This window comes from Acomys minous, assembly GCF_964271855.1.
Source record: "Acomys minous genome assembly, chromosome: 3".
Lineage (NCBI taxonomy): Eukaryota > Metazoa > Chordata > Mammalia > Rodentia > Muridae > Acomys > Acomys minous.
The window spans coordinates 113,373,975-113,386,389 of NC_140485.1; the positions used below are offsets into that span (position 1 = coordinate 113,373,975).

At 39.4% G+C, this 12,415-nt stretch overlaps 1 protein-coding gene across 1 annotated transcript in view; it reads left to right on the plus strand.

Moving 5' to 3' along the window:
• LAMA2 (laminin subunit alpha 2) overlaps positions 1-12,415 on the plus strand; it is a 588,770-nt gene that overhangs the window by 430,903 nt on the left and 145,452 nt on the right. Inside the window, exons 31-32 of the mRNA XM_084776810.1 lie at positions 1,094-1,180; positions 3,928-4,121. Of these exons, the coding sequence (XP_084632936.1) occupies positions 1,094-1,180; positions 3,928-4,121 (281 nt within the window). The remainder of the gene's footprint in view (positions 1-1,093; positions 1,181-3,927; positions 4,122-12,415) is intronic.

The following is a 12,415-nucleotide window of genomic DNA, read 5'->3' on the forward strand; positions in this document are numbered from 1 at the left end:
GTTCTTTGGAAGACAAAAAAAAATCTATTGGTTGGATAGCAAGGTTGTACATAGTAGATTCATTTGTTTGCACATTATGCAAAAGTTAAAATGAAGCATCCATTCATGAACCATGAATTTATATGGCTTTAATGCATGCATGCTATTACAAGATGCAACCCCAGTGATGCCCAAACCAAAGAGTATGGTCATGGTGTGGACTACCATTTGGATCTTGGCCTGAAAGCAACCCTTAGTATTGCTTCTTTGTATGGAATGATTTAGAAGCCCCCAAACAATGAAACAGAATATCTGAAGCATTGCTGCTTTACAGCAAGGAAGCTTTCTCTTCCTGATGCTCCATGAAGTCTTACCCACTGGGAATGCAGAGAACACAGCACTGTTTTGAGCTGTGGTCAGGCTGTGGTCTGCACATGTGATTACAGAGCAATTATTTAAAAGCCCATAAAATAGTGAGCAAATTTCGTTCATTTTCATACAGAAAGCTTTGTCTTCTTGCCACACGCTAGATAAAATTACGTCGTGTAATTTGTTAGAGTGTTAGAATCTGGTAGGTTGGGAAAGGCCCTGTGGTATTCTGAGTGGAGCATCCATTCACACTCCACATGTTGAACAGCCAGTGGCAATTTGCACTAAGGTTTCAGGTAAAAAAAATTTATGATTTTTGTATCCTCTTTTTTTTTTTTTTTTTTTGGTTTGGCTTTTAACCTAGAAGCTATTCACTGATATCTGGTCTACTATAAGACACAGGCACACATGTTCCTATCAGAAAATGTCTTTGGATTAATAAAAATTATGATAATCTTGTTGAATATTTAGTATTTATATGGGTTTCATAAAATTATTAGAATTCAAAAATCATTATTTCTTAATGTGGGATCTTATTAATTCATTAAAAACTAACCACTTTTGCTATCTATCATTAGTAGTGTTTAATTGTCCTTGCCATAAATAAGACATTTATTGATATTTATAAATGTATTTATCACACACATACACACAGCAAAATGTTCCAGTACCCTTGGTAATGGATAGAAATACTAAACTTTATCAAAAAAGCAATTAACATTGTATGTGTTGTTTTCTGATTCAGTTTTAGCCCCTCCTGTGTGCAGGAAGGCCTGGATGATTACCGATGCACTGCCTGCCCTCGGGGGTATGAAGGACAGTACTGTGAAAGGTACCGACAATCACACAGGGAGATCGTAAAGGGTCACATACCATTAGGGGTTTTTTAAAATATATAATTTCATCATTTATATTGGAGTCATCAATGCTTCAAAACTATCTTCACGGCTTTAGAAGTGCTATTTTAAAAAAATGTGTTGGTTCGAACTTCATGTTGAGCCCTTGGTGATGCCAAACAATTTCATGATTGTTTAATTTATGTTTTAATATGAACAGAATCAGATATAATTTTATAAGAACAGGTATCAGGTTTCTTCCAAAGCTACAGAAATTGAGAAGCTGGCCACATTGTTCTCAGTTATTTCACTGGCCAATAGTGGTCAGCAATAACTTCACATGTGCCATTGCTCTCAGCACTTTGGCCTTGGAGCAGCAGATCTTTCTGTATTCTTGAATTGGGAAGGTAATTAGAGTAATTAGTCTTACTCAGAAAATGAAGTGTCTGTTATGGGTCCCACTTTTTAGTAGGCAATCAATGTCGTTCAAAGGCTTCTGACGGTGAGGTAATACAAAATCTGAGAAAGCAGCATTAAGCTGAATTTAGGTTCCACGCAAAAGCAAAGCACAGAACACAGTCCCAAATTGACTGCCTTAGGCAGATACGCATCCCCATGAGATCAGGAAGGTAGGTGTTCAAATGGTGACTAGCCTTTCTCGTGTTTCAGACACGGCAGGGTGACTAACACTATCATGTTCTGTACATTCTGAGATCTCAGTATAATTGGCAGCAATGCAACGGTTTCATAACCATTTGTGGATTTAGCTTACTTCCAGCAACATATCTGGGTCCCATTTTCCACCTACTTAATACTTCTTTCCTGATAATCAGATGTGTAAGGGGGGCCTGTTGGCATCCTGCCCAAGTTCCTTCACAGGAAAAGGTATAATTAGCCTGAGAATTTACTCCTTTCTTCCTCTGGTGGCTCATCGCCAATAATTAACAAGAGAGGATGGATTTCAAAGGTCTATATCCTTTGCCTTAAAGCCGGGCAAATTTTGTGACTGTTCATATTCTAGAATTTTCTATGTAAGAAAGCTAAGATTGAAAATCACCCGAAATCACAATTACAGTTCTCTTTCCCATGGTCTGTTTGCCCACCTCACTAGAGTCTTGTTGGAGCTTCTAAAACCATTAGTCATTTTTAAAACTACATAAACATTTGTTATTATTTCCTATCAACTAGTTATGTATCTTTTACATGGCCAGAAATGGTTATATAAAATGAATGGAGCAACTAGGTGTAAGTTTTACAAATTCCAATAAAATGTACCTGTTTGTAAGATACATTGTCAAAGGTCTGCATATGATAACTACACATAACATTTGGCACTTTCATACGTATACAGAGCAGTGCAATCACACTGCCCATATCACTAGGAATTAGCAGAGATTCAACAGTTTACACAAACATCCAAAAATGGTTTCATTTATTTGGAAGATGCATATACCATTTGGACATAGATTATAGATGATAGTGCATGTCTTGTCTACGCCCACCATATCCCTTGGGATTATGTTGAAGCGAATACTCATTTAATGCCCTTGAAAACACCAATAGGATCACGACTGTGTGCAACCCTGGGCACTGATGGGATCTTCTGCAGCAACTTATAACACATATATTTTATGCTGCAGCTAACTTTATAAATTGAAATGGCCACTAACTGCCTAAGCAGGTGTGTAGAAAAGACTAGAAGAATGTATAGCAAGATCACAATTACTGTCTGAAAGCAGACTGGTTGCAGAAATCCATCATTTTAATATGCATTCATGTAAAATCAGTAGAAGTTGGAGGATCATGCGGTTTACAGATGAGCAGGGTTATATACTCGCAAACGTGAGTGGTTTGAATTATATTTGCAATTCTCAAACGTTGTCATAGTTTTGAATTTATTATCATCTCTAACATATAAGTGACTAGGTTATATTTCCAAAAAAAAAAAAAAAAAAAAAAAAAGCTTCCATTCACCTAAACGAAACCAAAAGTCTCCACTACATTTTTACTGTAACCTTCTAGATAAGTGTGCTCCACTTATGAGAGCTCCTGAAGTCATTTAAATCACGGTATGACCTGCCCAGATGCGATCAGCTTCTAAAACTCGCTTACATTTCTTGATTGTCCCTATAATGTAGACGACCCTTCCTGTACTTTATCTTTATTAGTCTTACAACGAACACTTGAAGGAGCTCATCAATCTGAACCTGCTTAGAATACCTTCATTTCCTGTGCAGATGTCAAGAAATACCTTCAGAGTTCTTATGTAAACAGTCCTTTCCCTGAACACTTGTTATCACAGATTAGACAGAGAATGACCAAGCCAGGCCTGCTAATACAGACCCACAATTCAGGCTACTCAGAAGGATGAGGCAGGAGAATGGTATGTTCATACTGCTACAAACTGAGTTTAAGACCAGCCTGTGCAACTGAAAAACAAACAAACAAAATAGAAATGAGAAAGGAAGGAAAGAAGGAAGGAAAGAAAAAGAAAGAAAGAAAGAAAGAAAGAAAGATACATCCAGAGTATGTTTTCATATGTTTTCATATGCAAGATCTGAGACCCAATCCCTCAATCTCTAGTTATGGTAAACACCAGCAAGCATGTGGGCATGTGCATGCACACATGTAATACACACACACACACACACACACACACACACACACACACACACACACACTAGCAGATATAGAGGTATGACTTTCATGCATCTCTATTGTGGTCTTTCCTGTTCCAATCTAGGTGTGCCCCAGGCTACACTGGCAGCCCAACCAGCCCTGGAGGCTCCTGTCAAGAGTGTGAGTGTGACCCCTATGGCTCCCTGCCTGTTCCCTGTGACCCGCTCACGGGGCTCTGCACGTGCCGCCCTGGAGCCACAGGAAGGAAGTGTGATGGCTGCGAGCACTGGCATGCACGAGAGGGCACGGAGTGTGTCTGTACGTATACTAATTTAGCTGCTAGTTCTGTGGGCCCCCGCTTCCGTATCTGTCTCCATCCCTCTAAAGTCAGCACTTCCTTGTTTGTTTGCAGTAGCTGGTGCTACCCGGCATCCTTTCTGAAGCTGTCTGCCCAGATCTCCTTCCCGCTGAGCCAAGAGCAGCTGAGAAAATCCTCAGCATGCTTTAGTCAGTCCATTGAAGACCTACAACAAAGGTCTTCTAGGCAAGTCTCATTTTTTTTGCCCATCTCAGGATTTGCCATTTTGCCTAAAGTTGGCACTGCCTTTGTGACAGATTAAAGATCCGGGTGTATTAAATTTTTTAGAATCCTCCTGAATTTGTAATTGGCTGGATGGGCATTTTAAGCCTTGAATTACAACTGACTTCTTTCCTCGGCTTTTACATAATGCTTTGTAATTTCTTCCCAAACTACAAACCCTGGATTCCTTTACAGTGTTCTCAAGTGTTTAAGTGTTTTTGCATACAGTTTACTGTAGGAGGATGGATTGTTCCTCTCTCTCTCTCTCTCTCTCTCTCTCTCTCTCTCTCTCTCTCTCTTATCTCTCCTGATTCTGGATTCAATATTGAAATTACATTGGATTCAGTAGTTAAATATGTAACACTGGATTTTACTTACACCAATTCAAATCTAGAATAAGTTATAATATGAAGTTAAAGGGAGAATATTGAACCATGCTACCCCTTTTTTCTTAATTTATTTCATTGTATTTTATCGTGATGTTTACATATTTCGATGTGTTTGTGCATGCTGGCTTAATGTCTTCTGTGGGCCTAATTCTGAGTTGCATTTTAAAAACTGTGGCTTGTGCTCTGCTTTATAAAATGTAGCCTCAAAGCTAAAGCTGGGTTTAAAACTAGGTCAAAACATTAAGACTAGAGCGCTTGGAAAGACACATTTTAAAAACTTGGGCAGGGGACTAAAGAGATAGCCCAGAGGCTTAGAGCACTTGCTGCTCTTTCAGAGGACCTGAGCTAGACGCCAAGTACGCCAGTCAGGAGGTGCAGAACTGCCTGACTCCCAGCTCCCGGAGCTCCGATGTGCTCTTCTGAGCTCCACGGGCACCTGCACTCCTGTGCACATGCCCACACAGAAACACACATACATGTGCAGGAAAAAAAATAAATAATTTTTAAAAATCTAAAACAGGGTTTTCTTTGTATTCCAACTCTCCTTAATGAAGAAAAAAAAAAATACTTGACATGAATTAGAAAGGCTCTGAATATGACTCAGTATTTGAGTTCTTACAGAGCCTGCACAGAGCTTCACATGTGGCCTTTGTACCATGATGGGGAAAAATAAGTAAAAATAAGTATGAGGGTTGGTATGAGAAAAGACCATAAATGGAATATGCCAAAGTATTAGTTTTATAGTTTTACACACACACACACACACACACACACAGAAATAAATAAATAAATAAATAAATAAATAAATAAATAAATGGTTTTTAGTGGGCTGCCAAATATCCCACAACACTTCTTCATTATTGACATGCATATAACTAGCAAAGTGATAAATAAAAACATGTCAACAATCCTTGAACTATAAAAAATCAATTTTATCAAGCATGCAGATGTGAACCTGAAAAAATATATTTAATATAGTATGTAAAATTTAAACAGTAACACATTAAAATTAGCAGAAGATGAAATAAAAGGATTATTCTCTAAACATTTGTTTTAAAAGAACTGTGATTTTTCTCAGTCAAATTGGCTTCATGTTCTCTTTGTTTATTTATAATTATAATTTATATTTCAATATAATTTATATAATTGTATTTATAATAATAATTCTTTACTTATATTAAATAACTATATCATAAGAAACCATAACTCATCCCTGCCATGTATTTCTCTTTTCCACGTGTTCCAGCTGATACTCATTAACAAACGTGCTAACCCCATAGTCACAGAAGCATTTACCCTTGCACCCCTCATTTGCATTATTCTTGTCACACAAACCATGCATTTGTACCCGTTGAACATGCCGCTCACCTCCATCACTGCGTGCTGGAGATTCTCATTTCCTTCTGGAGCATCGTAGTGATTTTTATCTCATTAGAAAATGTTAAGTTGGGGCACTGTGTTTGCTACCTGGACCTCTATTCTGCAGTATTTATAGCAGCATTGTACAGGTAGACATTCCTTCTAGAGTCTTCCTTCAGGCATCCCGCTTCCCTCTCGCTCCATCTTCTACTCTTCTTCAGGTTGACCCCAAGACCCATCACATAGAACAGCTCTGAACTTTTCTTCCTCTCTCTTCTTTTATAGTTTCTACAGTTCAGGACAAACACGCTGTGGTTTTCTTACGCGGGCGGCTCCCCTCCCCCAGCCCCCAGCTCTCAAGCCCTACTTCCTGCCCTTACTTTTAAAATGTCTTAAGAAAACAAGACTCAGTGAGGACATGACTCCGGCTCATTCTCCATTCTCTTTGTAGGAGACTTCTCTTTCCCCAAGCTAAATTAGATCAAGGGACCAAAGAATAGATTGACCTGATGCGTCTTATCTTTGGGGCCTGCTTCATCACTTGGGATCACAGTGAGCTTTTCATACTGCCCCGGGCGTGCGTGAGTTAGGACCTCAGTGCAAGAGACGGGATATGAGAAGGAGTAAGAAAAAGAACTGTCTGCGCTGCACTCAGCGAGTCTGCTGCTGAGAGCAGAGAAGCAATGTCTCTGCTAGGTAGAAACTGGACACTACTCTGATGGCTTACTTCTGTGGATTATATGGGAATTAATTTTGTTCTCTTTTACTGCTTTCTTAGAATCACAATTGAAATTGGCCCACATCATATATTTAAATGTTTTGTTTTTAGTCTTAGTTTTGTATTCACTCCTGAGATATTTTTTCGTAATGTATAGCCATTGCACACGGTCCTGTGTTACGTGGGACATTTGCATACAAGAATACTGCCTAGGCTCCTTCATTGTATTATTTTAGGAGAGCTATATATTTGTGGAAAGAATTCATAGGCTTATTATTTGTTTAGGAAAAGATATAAAGTTATGTTATAGAATTTAGACATTGCAGAACAAATGAGGAAATCGTAAGATGCCTGTTGCTGGCTAAATATCTATTAGTTATTTATAGGCATCATTGGCCAGTAAGCCAAGCTAGGACTTTAATGTATTTAAAGAGGACTTTCCTCAGCCTCATGTGCTGGATGCTTGTAACCCAGCACGCGGGCAATGGAAGCAAGAGACAAGAAGATCAGCAAAGCCTTGGCTGCTTCGGAAGTTTGAGGACGTTCTTGGACGCTGTCTGAAAAAACAAATCAACTGAGAAGGCCATTGGAGAATTTCTACAGGATACAATCACTATATACATACATACATACATATATATATATATATATATATATTTCAGTAAGAATAATAAATTTACACAATATTATTTTCATTAGGATATATGGAGACCCCAGAGTCTCTTAGTAAGCTAAACTTAACCCCATTACAGTGATTAACTCCAAAGCGTCACTCAGTCCCCGGCACCTTCAGGCTTCACGTTCAGATGTCGACATCCCTGCAAAGCATCCCAGCCCCCACAAACACGTTCATCCTCATAGCAATGCTTAGAGGCTCACCTCGCCTGAGAGTGTCCCATTTCCCGGGCACAGTGTTCATCCTCCATATGTTCCTGTTTGTTCTTGCGGCCTATCTGTACGTGAAACTGAGAGCTGGTTCTGGCCTTACCTCAGCTCTCTGGTGCTCATCATCCAGAAGATTCCGATGAGGCACACAGATCACAGTGTAGAAGACAAGTAAGGTTCAGTAGCGAAATATGAAACCCACTGTTCTAACCTGTTAGATAGGCTTTATACTATTTGGGTTTTTTTTTTTAATGTTTTACTGTCTTTAAATTTTTCAATTTATTTATTTCGTGCATGCGTGTGTGTGTGTGTGTGTGTGTGTGTGTGTGTGTGTGTGTGTGTGTATGTATGCATGCATATGAGTGTGTATACCAGTATAAATGCGTAATACATAGAAGTCATGGCACACATACAGAGATCAGAAAGCAACTTTCAGGAATTGCTTTTTCTCCACCTTGTGGATCCAGCTGATCAAACTTATGTTGCCAGGTTTGGGAGCAAAGTCCCTTTACCTGCTGAGCCATCCTGTCAATCCAAAGTTAGATATTTTTCTGTTGGTGGCTGTCTTTATGCTTTAAAGATCATATATTTCATTAAGATCAGCAGTTCTTCATCAGAATTTGCCCACAGAGTCTGTGCCTCATTGCAGTAGATGAAGATGCATTCGGTTGGCCTAATTTCTTACCTTTTTTTTGTTGTTGTTGTTGTTTCTAGGCATCAGACTCAAAAGGTTTTCCACATGATGTCCAGGCTGTCTACTACTGAGCTACACCCCAGCTCAGTTTTCACAGTTTAAAACAAAGAGAATTACCCAGGACCGCTAAACAATGTTTATCCCTCGGGTGTACTTGTGCATTCTGAATATTTTATTGTAATTCTCAGGACAGGATTTCTGTTTAGTAAGTTGAGTTACACAAATCCATCCTCCTCTCTAAACCCTTACTCATAATTGACACATCGCTGCCATAAAATGACACACCTACCTTGAGACGTGAGAATGAATGACAAAGCCATTATGTATTCAGTGCCAAAAGTTGTATATGTGAGACCCAAAACTTGATTGGTTCATGTCCTATTTTCTTAAAATATATAGTTAACAGAACCACTCATGCAATGTTTAAAATAGACCATGAGTGGCAGAGTAAAATATAGAACACTTCTGGGAAACTGCAATTAAAATTAGTAACTGGCAAAATGTTACTCCATACAAGGTAACCAAAATACTATCTTGTATCTTATAAATATCAAATTCATGCTTCCTGTTCTAGTCACTGCATAAGAGGCATTTGTGGCATATTTGCGTTGTCATTTATACCACAATTTATTTAAAATACAGCACTTAAGATGAGGCTTCTCTTGGCAGTATGGCAGTAGTAATCGCGAAGTGCCCCCGACTCTGCAGTTCTGCAGAGAAACAATGAAGGTCTTTCTCCTTTCTATATCTTGTTCCATATTGGTTTCTTTATTGGTGAGGGAGTTGTACATGCTGTGGAATTCATGTGGAGGTCAGAAAGCAACTTGCGGAAGTTTATTCTCTCTTTGCACTGTGTAAGTTGTAAGCACTGAAATCAGATCACCTGGTTTGGCGATGGCCATCCTTAATCATCAGGTCAAATCCCTGGCCCAAGATTCTTGTTCTTATCCCTAATTGCCAGCCAGCATCTCCCCACCATAGTACACAGCCCTTTGTTATCATGAGAATACTGTTGATCTGTTGTTAATCAAAGACCATTAATAATGGCACTTACTCTTTCCTACACACAGGAGCAGGAACAAGAAGCTGAATGCTTTGGTCATTTTACAAGCACACAATACTTACTGAGCCAAAAGATGACTTGAAATGATTCCCAGAAGGGACTTATTAATCTGTGACATTAAATATGATCAGCCTGCACCCTCATATTGTCTCTAGCCCCACTTAGTTCTCAAGTAGGCTCCATTACAAAGGCTAGGATGCTCACCAGTGCTTTCTAGAACTTTAAGCCATGTTGTCACATTCAAATCCAAGTGCAAAGAAATCTACTAAGGCAGCTTCTGAGCCTCCTCTACTAACCTCTCTTTTATTAATAGAATTTGCCTATTTTTGTAGTTAATGGCCTTACCTTGCATCATTCTATGGTGCTATTGTGTGAGACAGCACTGGGGAGGCAGATTCTGGATGCGTCTAAGCTCTCTTCATGACACATCAGGAACCCTGTGCCGTCAGCAATTCAAGGCACTGGACAGTCTACTCTTGGAGACTGTTGGTGCTTATTACCTTTATCTAACCTCACTTTTATTTAATGGTAAACTATGCTCCACTTCTATTCTTCACTCTGGATAGGACCAAAAGGTTTATTGGCTCCTCCCCCTGAGAAGAGTACAATCATGTACTGGTTGGAATGAGATTGTTTCTCTAGACATTATTTTATAGTCTCTAGCATAGAAATTCTACACATTGGATGTGTCTTTATGAAGATGGCCTGGGCTAGTTAGCTTTTCTTGTCACCTTGACACAAGCTTGGATCATCCGGAAAAAGGGATTCTCAAATAAGAAAATGTCTCTATCAGATTGGCCAATAGGAACGAGTTGGGAAAGTTTGTTGGTTGTTGTTGGTTTGGTTTCATTTGGTTTCTGTTTTTTATTAGTAAAGACTGGTATGGGAAAGGCCCAGCCCACTAAGGTGGTGCCATTCCTGGGCAGGTGGGTCTGTGGTGTATAAGAAAACAAACTGAGAAAGCTATGAAGAGCAAGTGCTCTCCAATGGCTTCGGCTTAAATTTCCGCCTCCAGGCTCCTGCCTCGAGGTCCTCTTCTGACTTTCTATCATGACTGTGATGGAGTAAAAGCTGTAAGATGAGCTTTATCCATCCCGCCCCCCCACCCCGCTGCCCCAGGTTGCTATTGACCTTTGAGTTAGTACAGCAATAGAAAGGAAGCCTAGATGGAACCTGACTTCTCCTTTAACACATAACGTTATTTTTAAAGCAACGGTTTTTGAACATCTCATCTCCTTGGCTTAGGCTGAATCACATTTTTCATAATTATCTCTAACTTTAGATACTTTAAGTCATTGAAAATTGTTCTAAGGCTCTCCCTACATTCCTCTTTAAGTTTCCACACTTTCTTTCTACATTCCTAACCACTAGCCATGACCATTTTGATCCAACTTCTGTGAGTAGCATACAAAAGAGTGATGACAAAGTACATGCCCACTATGGTGTGACTGTTAATGTAGATGAGAGCTGTGATCCTATGGTATTTATATGCTCTTACAACCCCGTTTTGTTTTGTGAAAAACTACGTCATCCCTGAATTGCAATAGGCTTGTCTTTTCTGTTTTATATTTCCATTTAATTTTACTTTGTGTGTGCCCCATGAGCACAGGTCCATGTTTGTGTATGTTCTGTATGTGTGCAGTTATGTGTACATATATGTGGAGGACAGAGGACAACCTCATGTGCCACTCCTTCTCAAATCCTGTCCTCCTTGTTTTCGAGGCAAGGTCTCTCACTAGCCCAGGACTCACTGTCTGCTCTGGACTGCTTAGCTACTGAACCTAGGCATCCACTTGTCTCTGGCTCCTCAGCAATAGTGATAGTGTTACAGTTTGTGCCATTGTATCTGGATATTTAAGTGTATTCTGAGGATCACACTTTGGTCCACATGTTTGTGTGCCAAGCACTGCACTGCCTGAGCTCCCTCCTAGTCTTATTTTCCCTATCTTACATAATTTGATTTCGTTTAAATGATATACAAATTTGTATCTTACAACTTCTATAGGTACACATTTCTATCTCTGCCTAAAAATTTACCTGACTGGAAATTTGGGCTATTATCTTTGTTCCTTGATGAAACCAGAGAAGTCAAGGTCTCTCTTGGAATTCTTAGTCTCATTAATTAGCAGGATTAAAAAAAACAAAACAAACTTAAACAGAAGCCCTGGGATAGTTTTTTTTTTAAAGGAGGAGGAGGAAGAGAAGGAAGAAAGGGACAAAAAGGAAGGGAAGAGAAGAAAACTGTAGGGTTGGACAAACTGTGAATTTCAGCAGCTTCCCAGAGGAAGAGAATACAGAAGAGAAAGAAGAAAAGGCAATGCTGTTTGCTTTAAGACAGCATGGATGCTAGCCACAAGCTGAATAGGCAGCCACACAGCAGGGAGGTGGGCTTTTCAGGAAGAGTAAAGAAGCCTGCAGTACCAGCAAAAGCACAGTGAGGCTCTGATGGGCATCAGGAGTAAAAAAGACAGAAGAGAAGGAAAGGGAAGAGTTACAGCAGTCTAAGTTAGGCTTTAGAAAGGCACACTGACCCAACCCAGTCTTAAGGTGGCTCAAAGGGACTGTTCAATGTGGCAGGGATTCTGGGAAGTAAAAGTACATTAGCTTAAAGGGATAATTTTCCACCTCTTTAGCATGGCTTAAGGTGAATCTGCCTTCGTGCCTTAGCTAGATCATTGACCTGCCCAACTGGATTACCTCTAAGCAAGAAGACAATGCCTTGTCTCAGCCTACAAGTGGAGGCTAAGAGGTTCCTGCTTTCTCTTAAGCTCTCTGGTACTATTCTAACACTTGCTGAAATACTTTTTTCTCTAATGAAAGAAATAATAGATAAATGATCCTTTAGAATAAATCTGAAACCAAAATTCTTATATCAAGTACTCACTTATAAATGATGAAGTCTTACCAAATTTGTTTTTAATAAG